The 17,342-nt window shown below is 47.3% G+C and overlaps 2 protein-coding genes across 2 annotated transcripts in view; one reads left to right on the top strand and one right to left on the bottom strand.

Moving 5' to 3' along the window:
• Positions 1 to 2,543, top strand: part of Pla2g2e (phospholipase A2 group IIE) — a 3,579-nt gene extending 1,036 nt beyond the window's left edge. The window contains exons 2-4 of the mRNA XM_008821848.1: positions 252 to 390; positions 609 to 715; positions 2,401 to 2,543. Coding sequence (XP_008820070.1) covers positions 252 to 390; positions 609 to 715; positions 2,401 to 2,543 — 389 coding nt within the window. The remainder of the gene's footprint in view (positions 1 to 251; positions 391 to 608; positions 716 to 2,400) is intronic.
• Positions 2,544 to 10,736: 8,193 nt separating this feature from the next.
• Otud3 (OTU deubiquitinase 3) overlaps positions 10,737 to 17,342 on the bottom strand; it is a 28,407-nt gene continuing 21,801 nt past the window's right edge. The window contains exons 7-8 of the mRNA XM_008821847.3: positions 16,390 to 16,604; positions 10,737 to 15,752 (exon numbers count right to left, since the gene is read on the bottom strand). Of these exons, the coding sequence (XP_008820069.1) occupies positions 15,579 to 15,752; positions 16,390 to 16,604 (389 nt within the window). The 3' untranslated portion in view covers positions 10,737 to 15,578. The remainder of the gene's footprint in view (positions 15,753 to 16,389; positions 16,605 to 17,342) is intronic.

Here is a 17,342-nt window from a genome sequence, read left to right as displayed (position 1 = left end):
CTCTCTCTCTCTCTCTCTCTCTCTCTCTCTCTCTTCTCTCCTCTCTCTCTCAGATTAAGAACAAACAATATCATTGGAGGTTTTACTACTTATTATTATTGATAGCTGGGTGCTTTGGGGGGAGCTTAATTGGGCACTTGCGGGGGCAGGGGGTGTCTGTAATCAGGTTTGAAGGGCCTTCATGGTGGAGCCCCAGATGGGATACTTCCTGGCCCTGAGGGGCCTGGTGGCCTCTGCCTCCTCTTTTGCAGTGTCCCAAGCCAGCGGGAACCTGGTCCAGTTTGGGGTGATGATTGAGCGGATGACGGGAAAGTCAGCACTTCAGTACAATGATTATGGATGTTATTGTGGTATCGGTGGCTCCAACTGGCCGGTGGACCAGACCGACTGGTGAGCAGACCAGCGGGAGGACCTCTCTGGAGGGGGAGCCTTGGGGAGCAAAATGGGAGGAAGGAGGAACTGGGGGCACCTAGACAGCAGTGACTCAGTGACTCACCTCACATCCTAATTTGAGTCTCTCCAAGTCCTGGACCCCCAGAACCCCTGCCTCAGTCTCAGTTCAGCCCAGCCTGGCTCCCAGCCCCTCCAGGTTAACCATGACCCCACAGGTGCTGCCATACCCACGACTGTTGCTATGGACGCCTGGAGAAGCTGGGCTGTGAACCCAAGCTGGAAAAGTACCTCTTCTCTGTGGGTCGGGACACCATCTTCTGCGGTAGGTGACCAGTCCTGGAATGAGCCAGACTCTGTCTGGGTGGGCAGGGAGTCTCTTCTCATGGTGACCTTTGTCCTCTTCTGGGCCAAACCCATGAGGCTTCCTATCATCGTGTCAGAGTGGAGAGGACTGTCCATCTGTTCCTATGCTTAATGGGCATCCAGGCTACAGAGCCATGTTACCCATCCACACAGCCCTTGGCCCACCGCAGCCCTAGGTGAACCTCCTCCTCACCCAGAGACACCTCCCAGCTCCAGCCTTTGGGGAGGGAGTGGAAGAGACTGAGCTGAGCCACACCCGGGGTTGGACTCACACAGTCCTCCCCTAGGAGGGGCCAATGGGAGGGCAGGACAGTGGACCCCACTCGGGCAGGCAGTCTGCGGCACTGATGCTGTTGAGCTGGGCCCACCTTCTCCATTTTGTTAAGTCCAAGGCTCACTTGGCCCAATTGGCTTCCCTCTGAGTCTCAGCTAGGGAAATAGCTCAAATCACAAAGGTGTAAAGAGTGCTAAATCAGAGGACCAAACTTTCTTCCCTATGTAAAGCCAGGTGCAGCCTGGAAAGAGAGTTGGGCCTAGTGGGCATGGGGTGCAGGAAGAACCCGGGGGTCAGGGGAGCAGATCCGGCTCAGATCTCAGAGAACTGCACCAGTGTGAGGCGCTCAACCAAGACCAGAGGCAGAGTTGGCTTAGAGTGTCTCGCATCCACTCAGCTAGGTAGTGAGCTGTCACCAAGGGTTCAGGAAAGAATGGGACAATCTTCTGTTGGGATGGTGCGGAGAGGGTGTTAGGGGAGGTGTCAGGTGGATAGGACACAGGTGCTGGGTTCTGCGGTTTTGCCCTCTACTCCCCATGGAACTCTGGACAGGGAACATGACACCTGGAAAACTTTTGCTTCCTCATCTGTTACGTGGAGATATTTACACTCACCTTCGCAACTCCTTAAATACCCCAAACTGTCAGGACTTCAAATGCACTCCACTCGGTCCTGCTGAAATAGAATCCTGACAGGAAACGTAGGCTAGCTTTTGGGGATTTTCTGGGGAGAGGAGGCACCAGACGGTTCTAACAGAGAGATGTATTTCTGGGGATGTAAAGGAGTCAGAGCTGCTGTGGTCAGAGATGCTGTGGTCAGAGACAGTCACAGTGGATTGAAGCAAGCTTTTTGGGTGACTGATGCCAGTTACACTGATGCCAGCTGGATCTGGGAAGGTGCTTCAGGACAATCTGATGCCCAGGCTGGGGACAGGCAGAAGCGCCCAGCAGGCCTCAGCTTTAGTCGAATGGCCTCTAGCCTGGACACAGGCCACTCAGGGGCAGACACAGGCACAGGTCACCACTATCCTACCATCACATGGGAGATGGTTGTCTAGAACCATCGGTGAGAGGTTGGGAAGCCCATGTTCTCCTGTGGCAGGAGGGTTAAAACCATCTGCCTGGGTTTGGAGGGGAAAGTGTACACCCAGGGCCTTCACAGTGTCCTGGGCCCCAGTACGTCTGCCCCTGCCCAGCCTTGACCCTCACAGGTATGAAACATCCCCTTGAGTGTGGGCTTCCTTTGGAATGGGGCTGAAGATGGAGGTGGGAACCTGGATCAGAGAGAAGCCAGGAGCCGCCCCATCCTGTGGCTGAGAGGGAGAGTCTTCAGCCTCCACCCCAGTCCTTGGTTTGTTTTATCCCATCTAGCCGGCAGGACAACTTGCCAGAGACAGACCTGTGAGTGTGACAGAAGAGCTGCACTCTGCTTTCGCCACAATCTGGGCACCTACAGCCGCAAGTATGCCCACTACCCCAACAAGTTGTGCACTGGGCCCACCCCACCCTGCTGAGGCCCGACTGTCTCCCCAGGGACCCCAGGCTGCTGCACTCTGGAGGCCTGGAGAAGCTTGAACCAAAGGTTCTTCCACTGGAAAATTCCTTTCCTGTAAACCCATCCTTCCCCTGAGAGTTCACAGGCCCTGGCCTCCTGGGTCATACCTTTCTGCCGGAGCTAAGGGAGCCACAGGATCCTTTAGCACCCACAAGACTCACTAACCCTTCCTTAAGGCTCTTGGTTCCTTGGTTCCCCCTTCTGAATAAGTGAATACTATTTCCCTATAAGTCTAACACCCTTCCATCCTCTTCTAGGATTTAGCTGACAGTTTCATTCATTCATTCATTCATTTATTCAGTCATGTTTTGAGCACCTACCCTGCACCTGCACAGTGCTAAGTGCTGCAGTACAGCAGGGACAGATCTGACATGGTGGCCCCTGTGTGCAGGGCCAGCAGTAAATCCTTTTGGTTTCCCCCACCCATAAGTTTCCAGGCTCTTTTTTATGTTCTACAGTCTTATCCAAGACAACCACGGCACTCTCTGGAAGGAACATTTTTGGCCAGATGGCTTAATGTGAGAAGCACAGAAAAATACCAACCTAAAAATATTGTCCCCACTGTCATCAGACCTCCAAACGCCCCCACTGATGAAAACTGATTTAGATGGCAAAGAAACTCTAAGTCCATCTTGTCCAACTCATTTTTGGTCTTTTCTTTGAGACGGTCTCATGAAACGCGGACTAGCCTTGAACTTGTTACGTATCCAAGGATGACGGTGAATTTCTGGTCTTCCTGCCTCTACCTCCTGGGATTATAGGCATGCATCACCACAACTGGTTTTATGGAGTGCTGGGGGTCAAACTTTGGGTTTCGTGCATGCTAGGCATGCACTCTACCAACTGAGCTACATCCCTCGTCCAACCTCCCTTTGTTGATAGACAGATGTCTTAAGGCCAGAGAAGACATGTTCGTTCCAATAGCTATCCTCACTCTAGGCCCTTCATTGATTCAGTAAGTCAGAATCTTTGCCACCATGTTCTCCTGTGGCCCAGTTGACTAGTCCAAACAGATGGGACTGTGGAAAGACCACGTCTATGCAGGTCAGCTGTAAGCCGACACAGCTGGCTCAGAGTCCTGAGCAAGAGGTGGAAAGAGATGGACATCGTGGACCCACCAAAGGGTTCCCAACAGCTCCACTGGAGGCCAATTGAGCAGATTTTACTCCTGACTACAACAGGATGCCTCCGACAACTGTAATAAGAGGGGCAATAGCCTGAGTTCAGGAAGAGCCTGGTCCAGGATACGAAGCAGTGTAAATGCGTTGCACAGGGCAAGTCTCACAGAGGACACTTGGTAAACGTTCATTCCATTTGTGTTTTTTGTGTTACAAGAGTCAGGACCGTGAGGAGCATGATATCAAAAGGATGAGTCATCGGGAACTTTAAAAGGAGGTGTTCTTTGCCTGGCAGCAGGTGTGTGTGGCAGGTGTACGCCTCACCTCGGTTGTAACTGACGTGAATCTGTGGAAGGCCAAGTCCTGAAGTAAAAATGATTTGTGAGAGACACCGCCTGTGCCCCTCACTTGTCAGGAACCGTGGTCCTGAGGCGCCCCCTGGTGTCCGTCTTTTTCAGACCATTAGGAAGAATACTGGATTTTTTTTCAGATGGGCAGTGTATCCTGGGCTAGTGACATTTCTGAGCTTGTATTTTCAAGCCAAGAAATCATCAAAGAAGGTCTTACAGCCATCTTAGAATGATGATGGACCCAAAGAAATGGGAAAGTAAAGGGAAAGGGGCTTCAGTAGGTGATTTTGTGGGAAGAAGAGAGGTTATTTCTGGACATGGTTGATTATAGTAGGATGCAACTGGTGACCTTACAGTCCTATAACTATCCAACAAAAGGAAACTGCAACTTAAGAACAAGACCCTGTGCAACCCACGGTGACCTAACTCCAACCTCAGACCAGGCTGTCAGCCCATGGACCACAGGGTTTTTTTGTTTTCACAGGTCTGAATAAATGTTCAGTGAATGAGTTAAGTAGCCTGTCTAGATTCCGTTTGCACGTGTGTGTGTCCTTAGTTCAAATGCTGGATGTCCGGCTGAAGACATGGGAAAAAGGCTGATAGGACAAAGGAGGACCCAAAGCTTGAAGTCAGAGGCTCCAGGCACAGATCTTTGTTTTCTCACGTAGGAGCCGTGGCTCTGCCACAGGCCTCAGCTCAGGTTGACGAGCAGCAGCAGCAGCAGTTTGCTGCGTCAGACTTGATAGGTTAACAGCACCCCTCAGGTGTGCAAAGGAAAATCTAGGATTGCTGAGAACTGTCACAGCCTGTCTTCGCACATGTAAGATGGAACAGTGACATTTTCCACAACAAATCTGTGGCATGGTTTAATTAAGTATATGTAAAAATACTTTTATATGCCTAACATACAAATAAGCATTTGTGTTCTATGAATTGATGAATGTCATAATAGTAATTACATTTATTATTTGGCATTTACAAAGCACTGTTAAAGCCAGGTGTAGTGGCGCACGCCTTTAATCCCAGCACTTTGGAGGCAGAGGCAGGCGGATCTCTGTGAGTTCAAGGCCAGCCTGGTCTACATAGTGAGTTCCAGGCCAGCTCGGGCTACAAGGAGACCCTGTCTCAAAAAGACCAAAACAAACAAACAAAAAATCCAAAGTGTTGTTAAGTGCTTTACATGCACTCATTAGGTGGGTGGATGGATGTGTGGGTGGGTGGGGAGACTGATAGATGGATGCATGAGTGGATGGATGGATGGGTAGATAGGCATATAGGATGGTGGATGGATGAATAGATGGATACATGGATAGATATGTATGGATGAAGGCATGAATGGATGGGTAGGTGGGTGTGTGTGTGTGCATGGATGGGTGGCTAGGTGGGTGGATGGATGATCTATCCTTGATGGACAGATAGATCAATGGGTGGATGAATGAAGGGATGGACCTATCAATGATGGATAAATCAATGGATGGATGAAGGGATGGATGGAAAAATGAATTAGGCGGGAGACTCTATCAAGTCTTAGGAGGAGATATGAATGTTTCATAACTTCCCTCTTCAATTTCGATGTCAGGATTTGGATTGGTTTTTCTTGTTCCTACTAGCCCCCAACAAAAGCTACACACAAAGTACTTGATTAAATCACTTACTGAATAAGTGATTAGAAACCACAATGGGATTCGTGAGTTCATTGAAGAGTCTAATTATGACTTCACAAACATTCAGCTGCTTCTTTGGGGTTCTTTGCAGTGTCATGACTAGAAAGCTCACTAATTTATTAAACTTCATCCTTTCCTTCATAAGCATTGGACAAACTATGGTACTGGAGAGAGAAAAGTTAAGTATAGTCAACTGGCAGACAGACACCAATTACTTATTCTACACTAGTAAATTCTATGTTAAACCTAACAAGTATTATGACCAAAAGTTCATGGGCCCTTCATTCTCCACCCCATCTTCACCTTGTCCACTGACACCTTGATTCCACCATATCACTTTACAATCATCCTCCACTGTCCATCAGCCCCTGGCATTCAAGGCTTAGTACTGTTAGGTCATGGGTCTATCCCTTTAAAACACTAGTTCCTCACAGCCTGAAGAAATCAGGCCACAGGTAGCTCTCTCCCTGGGGCAGAAAATTAAGCAGCTGTTCTGTGCTGTGGTTTCTACAGCTCCTAACTTACAGTCCTATATGGACCTGGTTCCTCCATTACCCTTATCGTGTAGGCTATCCTAGATGAAATCATGTGATATAAAGCTTCCTACCAGCATCCAAAAACTTACACAAGTCAGATATCCCTTGTTCATAGAATTTCCCTGACGACCCTTTTCTCTGCGCCCCTCAGACGTGTCAATGGCCGCTCTCTCCTACTCTAAGCTATCCCTCCCAATGAAGCATTTCAAGGTTTAAAGAAACGTTTCTTTATTCTTCAAGACCTTCTTATGTGTTAGGCTGTTTTTAACATTGTATTATTCTTTTATAATGTTTTCCTACCTCAAGGCCAGATCATGGTCTCAAAGTCCTTTGACCTTATTCCTAAAAGACTCCTTTTATGAACCAACCAACCAAGCAACCAACCAACCAGGCAACCAACCAACCAACCAACCGACCGACCAACCTGCCAACCAACCAACCAACTGACCAACCTGCCAACCAACCAACCAACCAACTGAACAACCAACCAACCAACCAACCAACCTGCCAACCAACCAACCAACCAACTGAACAACCAACCAACCAACCAAACAAACAAATAACCAACCAACCAACCAACCAACCAACTGAACAACCAACCAACCAACCAACCAGGCAACCAACCAACCAACCAACAAACCGACCAACCTGCCGACCAACCAACCAACCAACTGAACAACCAACCAACCAAACAACCAACTAACCAAACAACCAGCTGAACAACCAACCAACCAACTAACCAACCAACCAACCAACCAACCAACTGAACAACCAACCAACCAACCAAACAAACAAACAACTAACCAAACAACCAACCAACCAACTGAACAACCAACCAACCAAACAACCAACTGACCACCAACCAACCGAACCGACTGACCAACCAACCAACCAAACCAAACAACCAAACAACCAACCAACCAACCAAACAACAAACCAACCAAACAACCAACCAACTGACCAACCAACCAACCAAACAACCAACTGACCAACCGACCAACCTACCAACCAACCAACTGAACAACCAAACAACCAACCAACTGAACAACCAACCAACCAACCAACCGACCAACCAAACAACCAAATGACCAACCAACCAAACAACCAAATGACCGACCCACCGACCGACCCACCGAACAACCGAACAACTGACTGACCAACCAAACAAATGACCAACCAACTAAACAACCGGCCGACCGACCGACCGACCAAGCAACCAAGCAGGCACACTCCTTTGTCTCTAGCAGATGTCTGTTTCTGCAGTCCCTTCATCCAGCTACTCTTCCAGCTACACCTGTTTCTCCACATCCTCGTGGTTTCCACGACATGTGCACTGCATACTTGTCTTTCCTCTATGCAATAACTTCCCCAACCCAGAAGCCCCCTGGTCATGTGTTTTAAGTGCATCTCAAGTTCTACCTTTCCCAAATGGAGATTTCAACCTCCTCCCAACTGCCAACCTTACGTTGGGCCCTTCCCTACTGCCGCTTACCCCACTTGTTTCTTTCATATGATAGGCAGCCCTGGTTCTAAATCCAGTCTCAGCTCCCATCTGTGTTCTTGGGTCAGTTTATTCCTTCATGTGTGAAATGGGGTTAGACCCATCAGGCTCCTACGAGGGGTGATAAGGTTTAAATGAGTGCTGGGGCATTATAGACAACCTATGCTCAGTTAACTCCTGTGGGTTGACCACCTCTCTCACATTCAGCACAGCACAGATACTAAATATCTGTCAGTTGATTCCATGGTATATGATGTAACCAGAATTTTAGGGCAAAAGCCCTGGCTCCAGTAGCCCCAATAGGCTAGGCTCATCCCTTTCTCTTGATACTCTAAACTAAAAGAAAGAATTCTAAAAGGGATGTAGATCCATAGGTAATTTGCCAAGTATGCAGGAATCCCTGAGTTGGATCCCCAACTCCACATAAACTGGGTGTGGTGGAACAAGCCTATATTCTCAGCACTCAGGGGGTAGAGTTCAAGGTCATCCTCACCTCAGTTACATGAGACTCTGCCTCAAAAAATAAAACAAGAAAGAATGCTGAAAAGCAAAAAGATTTAGAGGGGCTGGAGAGATGGCTCAGCAGTTAAGAGCACTGACTACACTTACAGAGGACCCAGGTTCAATTCCCAGCACCAACATGGTGGCTAACAACCATTTGTAACTCCAGTTCCATGAGATCTGATGCCCTCCTCTAACCTCTGCAGGCATTGCAAGACAGAGGTGCACTTACATATACACAGGCAATATACTTATACACATAAAATTAAAATAATATTTTTTTAAAAAAAGATTTAACGAAGAGGTTGGAAAGAGGAACAAATAATGGGGGTCTAGTGATTCCAAGTTCATCTTTGGGACACTGATAGAACTTGAGATTTATATCCACAAAGGAATTGAGGCAGGAGTTAAGAGGTACGCACAATTAAGCACTCCAGTTAAGGCATGTTCCTGCCCATACTGCCCCAGTTCTGGTCCTGCAAAGATGCCCTATGACATTAATCTGTTCATTCTTGTCATCACCAAAGGGGCCAATCTGGTTCCTACAAGACGATCTGTACCAGGGTGCAGCCTCTCCATCACAACTGTTATCTGGGGGACGGTCTGTCCTTCAGGATTTCTCTTCCTGGAATCCTAGGTGACTGCAGGTTTAGGACAATGATTCCCTGTACCTTCAGTCTTGCATGGAGAAGAGACGGGCTTAGGTAAACAAAACACTCCTAGAAACTGTCATGCTGGCACAGAGTCAAGCAGGGGTCTGGGCCAGAGCAAAGGGCACAGTAAACAAAACAAAGGGATGCTGGGTTTTCACCCTGCCTCTAGTTGCTTTGCAGGACTAAATGAAGAGCCAGGGCCTTACAGTGAAGCAGCTGCTAGGTGTCTATTTCAGGGACAACTGTAGCTGGAAATAGCACTGTACACAGGATAAACACTACACCGGTTCACTCAACTGGCTCCCCATCCATCCCAGGAGCGCTCCTCTTCTACCTCAAACGGACACCTGTTTGGAAGCCATTAGCCTTCAGTGCCTTTGAGCTGACACCCCTAGAGGGGGTGAACCTGGCTGCAGAGGTGTAGACATTTTCCTGGAGGGCTGCTACTCGCCAGGTCCCCAGGTCAGAATGCACCCATGAGCCAAGTAGGCTGGACTAAGCATACCCCACCTTTAAAATTCACTAGGGTAAGCATGAAAATCCTCTTCCAGTGGCCTGAGGAATGTGAGAAGTGTTTGGTGAAAAGTTTCCGGTCTTTCTCCAAACTGGTCATGCGTCCTTAATACGCTTGTCCTGAATGTGTGCTGTTTTCCCACTTGAGGGTTTGATGCTGATCTTTTGGTATAAAGTACCTTTGTCCTGTTTGTGTCTACTTCTCTCATGTCTAGACCACAAAGTCCTTGATTTCTCCCTGAATTCACAGCAGTCATCTCAGCTTTTCTTTGGGTCATGGTGTTTTGTTTGGGTTTTGTTGGGGGGATTTTTGAGACAGGGTCTCACATAGCCCAGACTGAGCTCAAATTTATGTGGCCAAGAATGACCCTGAACTCGACTCTCCTGCCTCCACCTTCCCAGGGCTGGGATTACAGGCATGCCCAACCGCACCATTTAGGTGGTGCTGAGGATGGAACCCAGGGCTTCATGCTTTCAAGGTGAGCACTCTACCAGCTGCACCCCGGCCCCAGCCATGCATTCTCTTGGGTCACAGTTGCCTATTTTCATCCCTGCACTGGAAGTTTTGATGCCCCAAATAGCAGCTACACACAGCAGTGGGTCAGTAAATATGGGGTAGATTCTGGGATGTTTAGATGGGTGAATAAACTGAATAAAAACATAATACCCAAATCTCTCTACCAAAGATTCAGCCCAGTTTCAGACACAGTGTAGTGTTTCCTTCTGTCGAGTGGGAATCCATGATGGATTGGTCTCCATCTTCTTTAACCAAAAAGTTCTAAACTGTGTCAGTATAGTCCAAAAGCATCCATTTCTTCCAAGCAGTGCAACCAAAACTAGATTGGAGCAGGGCATTCTGTGTATCCTACTGGACAAGGCTCGTGTGCTCTAGTCACATGCACAGAGGGGAACAGGCAGGGCAAGTCAAGTACTGGAGGCATCCGGCAGTGGACAATTCCCGAGATGGAGAATGACAGATGACTGTTACATTTCAACAACTCAAAATTATCAGACAGACATGTTGAGGTACCAGGCCAGTTCTTAACATTGGCTCTCGGTGACAGACAGTCATACTTACATACCCATGCTACCTCAGCCAGGTCCCACGTGACCACCCAGTCTGATCCTCCCACAGGTCTTTGAAAAGTCTATTTCCCAGCAGGCTTTCTCAGCCTCTCTCACTAACTCAAGAAAGAAGACAGATACTACAAAAGCAAACTGAACTGAAGGCAGAGCTCAACAGCAGAGTGTGTTCCTGGAAGTCTGAGGCCATCCCAGGCACCAAACAAACAAAAATGAACAAACCAACTCAAAACTTTGTCTAAACTATAATTTATTGGTATACAAAATCCATTTCATAGATAAAGTGGCACATCTTTGCAGCTTCTATTGCACCAAGTAGTGAAGAAATTAAAAACACAAAAAGAAACGTTTGGTTTTGAAAACACTGCAAATAGCCAAGTACAGTACGTTGGAAAATAAAAAATAAAATGGTTCAGATGAACACAATCTATGAAAAGAAACAGCCTAGGAGGAATTGACTACGGACACCAGACGATGGCTGTAGTTCTCACCACCAAGCTCCACAGATAAGGCAGACTTGCTAAGTCTATGGATCATGACCCCATGGAGGTCTTAAATAACTCCATACTGAAGCTAGAACAAGTAAAGTGCAATTAGAGACAGGAGAAGGCCCTTCCCTGGAGACACATGGCCCTCCTTCCCGCGGGGACGGACACACACCAGTGCTTCATCATCAGGAAGGGAGCGGGGCGAGTGGGTGCTGAGCCCTCTGCTCCTCTTCCCCGAGCTTAGCACTAATGAAGGACGCCAGGAGAGCAGCCCCCACAGAAAATGAACACCCAGACTGGGAAGCCATGAGGAGCCTCATCCCGGCAGGGGGGCTCACGTTTCAAGAGGGATCTGCTGAGAATCAAACCACAGGCGGAGCTCTGATGGAACTAGAATGACTTGTCACAGGTGACCAACAGAACGTGCTGGATGCTCATGTGCAAGGATCAGAGGCAGACCCTCAGGTTTCCTCCAGTACTTGGGATCTCCTCTGACAATCAGCACAGAGAGCAAAAGCAGCTCTGAATCAGGAGTATGCACTGCTTAAAATGAACTCACTGTGCAAAAGCATGGGATTTTATAGAACATCTCTGCATTGCTGCTGGCCCCTTCTTGGCTCTGCAAGGACATCCAACATTTTAAACTGAGCTACAAAACAGCTGTGGTGAGGACTAGTAAACAGGTAAACTCTAGAAAGAACCCACTGAAAAAAAACTGTCAGAATTGAGATTCTGAAAGGGAACTTTACCAGGGACTGACAAAGGGCCAGGCCACCCCAGAACACAACTCTCCTTAAGCCCAGACTTAAAGGTGCAGAGTCATGCGCTAAGATCCCACTGGTGACAGCTCAGTATTCCCTCCACTTGGCAGCGACACTTGATTGGTCCCAGCAGTCCACTGTTAGAACTAAATAGGCAGCTGTGTCTTCCACTCCAGGAAGACAAATGAAACGCTCAACCTGCTCAGAGTCAGGGAAATGCACCTGCAGAAAGTGCCACACTGGATGGCTTAGGGAGGGAGGAAAGGGGTTTCAGACAAGCTGACCCCCAAGGGAAAGGAAGCACACAGCCAGAAAAGAGAGACAAAACAGTAGCCCTCATGCAACCTGGCCCTTGAGGTAAGAGGTGGGGAGCTGTGGGAACCGACGAGGGCTCAGGGAGAGCCACAGAGGGGACAAGTTCCTCTTTCCATTCATTCCTAAGGACCCTCTGCTCAGCGTGACTTTAAGTCTATTCCATCTGGGGATCCAAGTTTCCTCTCCCTGAGCAGATGTTCCAGTTGAACTTTTCACAGAGGTAAACTGAAGGTATTCTATGCAAACCTGGTAAAACCCAGGCAGACACTGGGGTTTCTCTGAATTTGAGAAACTACACACTAACGGCAAAGACTTATTGACAATGCAGTCTGCTGTGAGTGCAGTCCACTGCCGAAGTCCACCTGACACCACCACGCAATGTGAGCAGCTCTCCAGTCCTGTCACTCTATGTCACATTGATCCATTCCCCAGTGAAGCAGGGCATAAAGGTTCCTGCCCAGTTCTGCTCCAGCTGCTGTTCAGGGGAGAGCACAATTCACAGCTTCACAATCAAAACAGGGCTGCAAGCTTCAGCATTTACAAAAGAGACCACAGACAACTTTGACAGGCATTTAAGATTCTTCTGCCACAATTTCTCGAGCAGACTTTGCTCCCTGAAGCAGATGCTCGTATTATTGAAAATACTAAATAAAAGTAGGCATTATTTTACCTTAATAGCACCTCCTGGGGGCAACTTTATCAATTAGAAGTTTGAGCTGTGTTCTGTTTTACTACACCTGCCTCTCTAGTTCAAAGCTGTTGCCACTAAAATTTTCTCTTACTTCATCTAAAATCATTCTTTAAACTCCATAAAACCTTTCCACATAGTCTACAAGGCCAGCAGTCATAAACTACTGTTCCTTCCTCTTCTGGACTCATTACAAGCTACCAGGACAGTCTCACATAGCATAAACCTCTACTAGCCGAGGCGTAGCCTGGAGCTTCAGACAGAGTCAGTTCCCAGCACAACGCCCCAAGGACCACTTGGACTGAGGAGAGATGCTAACCATCATCACCCCAAGGTTAAATTTACTAGACCCTCAATCTAGCTGCCAATCTGGCTGCCCACTAAAGTGACAAAGTCTATGGATGATCCTCCACTCACTTGGTGAGACTAAGGCATCAAAGCCCACATTCTAGCCTTAGCTAGAAGACAATGCCACTTCTAATAATTAGTACACAGAAGAAATACACACCAACTGTAACACAAAGTTGTGAAATGGTAATAAAAGATTACTAAAGCTATTTCATTACTTTAAAAAACCCACTGTTACTGTATTCCAGAAATGCTGAAACCTATTACCAGAATTAGGTAATTTCTATAAAACATTCCTAGTATTCTTTAATAACTTCTTAGCAGCTGCTAAGACTTCCAAAACCCAAGAGAGTCCAAGGCCTCCCTCACTAACCAGGTAAACAAAGCAGTTCTATTAGTGCCAACAATTGGTCTACTTCAAGATGTGGGGCCTTTCTTTTAGGTGCTGATGGGCTAGGGCCTCACACATGCTGGGCAAGAACTCTACCACTCAGCTTCCCCAGCCTAGCTCTGACCTCTAATCCTGAGTTTCTGGTAAACAACCTTCACCTTTCTGTGAGGATCTGGCATTCTGCAGTCTAGCAGTACAGAGCAGGGAATAAAGAGCTTTCATTCACAAGAGCTGGGCCAACCCCGAACATGCCTGGGGTGAATCTGGAGAACAACTGTCCTAGGGCCCTACTCCTCTCCTCAGTGTGTGGTGGCAGCAGTGCTCCCTTGTTCAGACTGAGACTCTGACTCCCAGAGTATAGTTTGCCAGTCTGCAAAATATCGCAATGTACTGTACACAGGAAGAAGCCAGCACAGCGTCCTGGGAGCGATTCCAAGAGGCTCCTGGTGTTCTAAACACAAAGTTCCAAAGTCAAACAAATGAAAAATTAAAAGGCATTATTAAAATTGAAGAAATAAAACAACCTACTGACAGATGATTCAATGAACCCAGGGCTTGCATAGGCAGTAACACCTCTATAATTGTCAAGACGATTTTGTAATTTTCCTTTTGCCTCTGGAGACAAGTAATTTATCTTTTGACCTTGTCCAAATACTAGTTTCCCAAAAGACAAAGAGAGACATGTTCATGAGTGGCCACCCCACATGTCAGTCTAAAGTACACTTCCACATAGCTCAGTCTGAGGAACAGCATCTCCCCTCTCTAATTTTGCTTCAGAACTGGATCACTCCAGGGCCTCAGCCAGTGGAATCCCTATCCCCTGCCATCCAGCCTGTCACTCAGCCTCCAGCAGATGCTGCACTTTTCCTAGTACTGAAATCCCAAATAGGGCTTAAATAAAAATAAAGGGCACATGCTATGGAATGTTTTTTCTTAGGTAGGGAGTAAGACAGGGTCTCTAATTGTAGTGCTGGGTACCTGTGAATTCACTATGTAGCCCAGGCCGGCCTCAAACTTGCAGTGATCCTCTAGCTTCTGCCTGAGTACCAAGATTACAGGTGTGAGTCACCATGCCCAGCTGTTTTGCAATCTTATTTCCACAATGCTAAGAAAATTTAGCAACTCTTAAGATCAAATTATCATTTATTTCTCCGAAGGCATCTTTTTGAGTCTAGCAGAGCAGGAAGGAAAAGAGTTACTTAAAATTCAAGCCCAGAAAACTTTATTCTTTCAGACTTCTGTAAAGGAAATAATTCTTCAGACTCTTCGTAGGCAAAAACCTAAGAGTCTTGACTCTACAACTGTGGAATCAGCCCTACACAGTTTCAGAGCTGCATAAGCAGCACCACGGCATCTCCCTAACTGTTCAGAAACAAATAACCTAACTCTGCCACAGCCGTATCGTGGACCTCCCAGCAACACCCAGGCCTCGCCACCAGTCAGGTGACACACGTAGAGCATGGCTGGAGAGGGAACCCAACACCTGCACTCGAAATGACAGTAGAGACAGGAAGAGGGGAGATGTTGCTGATGTCCACCCTAACTGCTGCTGGTCACCTCTCCTGTCATACTACTAGGGGGAAACATTTCCTGAATTATTGTCTGAGTAACTTGGATCAGAAATCAAATCTAAACATGTTCTTGAGTTGGAGATCACTGATAAACCACCCTAGATGTTAATATCTACTTGAAGGAGAAACCGAGGAAATTTGTCATTGTGAATTTCTAAAGATTGTGCTAAACTACTTCATGAACAATTACAGCAAACTCATCCTAGCCTCAAGGGAAGAGTCTAGAATCATGGAACTCTGACTGATACTCATGGAAAATGAAGTCACACTCTAGGGTTTCTCCTGACCTAACACCTCACCCCATGACTCAGAATCTGAAGTCTGTTAGGGAAGGTGGGTGATTCACTGAAAAATCTCTGGACACAAAAAGAGGCAGCTCGAAGGAAACTCAGTGTGTGGGCCTGTGTGTGGCGCTGTTGGCTGTTTCATTTTGTCCAAGGACACCTGGCTGGAATGCCTGGTCTGCAGCGCTGATCCTCCAACACTTCTCCCAGCTCCCAGGAGGCTTGAGAGTCAGATGTTCAGAGCAGCGAAGGTCTTCACCAAGGTGACCTGTATGCTCACATCCGCTTCACCTCTGCTGTCCCTGTGGCCGCTCCTGTTCTCCAGGGCTTTGTGGCGGTGCCTCTCCTCCTGCCGCTTCTTCTTCTCTAGACGCTGCTGTTCTCTCCGCTGCTTGTTTGTGACCTGGAAGAGAAGGTGGCTGTGTGGGTCACTGTGCTCAAGCATATCAGGGCTGACAAGGCTGCTTTTCTGAAAGAACAGAGGAAACCAGTCCAAGAAACCAGAACAATTCATTTTTTATTACTGCTCAATTTGAAATTTACATTCCCTTCCTGAAGCAGCGAACAAAATCAATTCTATCCTCCTCACAAACCAATTCAAAATGACCTCAAAAGATATTTCCCCTATTCCAGAAAGCGATGACACTCAACGGGGCATGGAGACACTTTCCTCCACCATTTAAGACTTCAGGTATCCTCAGGTTGTAGAACCTTTTTCTGCCACATTACATAGCATTTTGGGCTCAGAACTCCAGTCTTTCAGATGAATTCCCCATCCAGTAAACAAATGACATGATGTCTGCTTGTGGGGAGCAGGGGCAGGGGCACAGGCGTATACCTGACAAGTTACCAAGAGCCTACACAAATCTAGAGACACACACCACGACTTAGACTAAGAGTCGCTTGCTACTGTGTAGCCCACCCTCAGATTCTCCACAGTAACTACTTTTATAAATCAAGAAAAATAAACACTAATGTAGAATTCGACACCCATGACTGCCCCAAAATGCCCACAGCCCCCCGACCCTCCTCCTCTGTACCTTCGGGAGCTGGTTTCTGTTTGCCTTGTTTGGTTCACCAGGGCTAGCCCGCACCTTCATGTTTGCTTCACCAGGGCTAGCCCACACCTTGTTTTCGGTCCTGCCTTCATTTGCACCCTGAGTTCCAAAGAGTCTGGTGCCGCTGCCACCCTCCTCCCATAAAGGGCCACACTGCTTCAGCGCCCGGCCACTGGGCTCAAGGTTCTCTTCTGCATCTTCCAAAAAAAATGCATTTTATTACAACCAAGAATCTAACAACAGTTACACAAGGCAAGTGCTGTTAAATGACATCCCTGGACCACTGTCATTTAGGAAGTAATTTTCCTTGAGATAGACTTCTAGTACCAAGTCAATGGAATGGGAAAATGGAGACAAAGCGATTGATAAAATAGCAGGATGGGTTTTTAAAGAACCTGGCTGGCTGAAAGGCTTATGATCAAATTTCTATTAGCAGAGTACTTTGATTTCTTTTGTTTTTGGTCTTTTGAGACAGGGCCTCGCCGTAGCCCCAGCTGGCCTGAAACTATGTAGATAAGGCTGCCCTCGAACTCAGAGATCCACCTGCCTCTGCCCACCCCCTTCCCAGTGCTGGGATTAAAGGCATATACCACCACACCCAGTTCTACTTTGTTTTCTTAAATGAATCTTTAAAATTGAATTTAGAAGAAGAAAGCTTTCATTTGTATCCCAAACCTACAAAAGAAACAAGACCTAACCCTATACTGTCCAATATAGTGGTCACAGACACACATGGCTACTAAAATTTAAATTAATTAAAATTAAAAAACAATTAAGGGGATGGAGAGATGGCTCAGTGATTAAAATCACTTGCTACTCTTGCAGAAGACCCGGGTTTGATTCCGAGCACCCACATGATGGCTTAACAACTGTCCGTAACTCCAGTTCCAGGAGAATCCAACACCTTCTTCTGACCTCCTGGGGCACTGCACAAC

This window comes from Nannospalax galili, unplaced genomic scaffold, assembly GCF_000622305.1.
Source record: "Nannospalax galili isolate Female #2095 unplaced genomic scaffold, S.galili_v1.0 scaffold1688, whole genome shotgun sequence".
Classification (NCBI taxonomy): Eukaryota; Metazoa; Chordata; class Mammalia; order Rodentia; family Spalacidae; genus Nannospalax; species Nannospalax galili.
The sequence above is the reverse complement of the archived record's forward strand: the minus strand, read 5'-3'. Positions and strand labels throughout refer to the sequence as shown.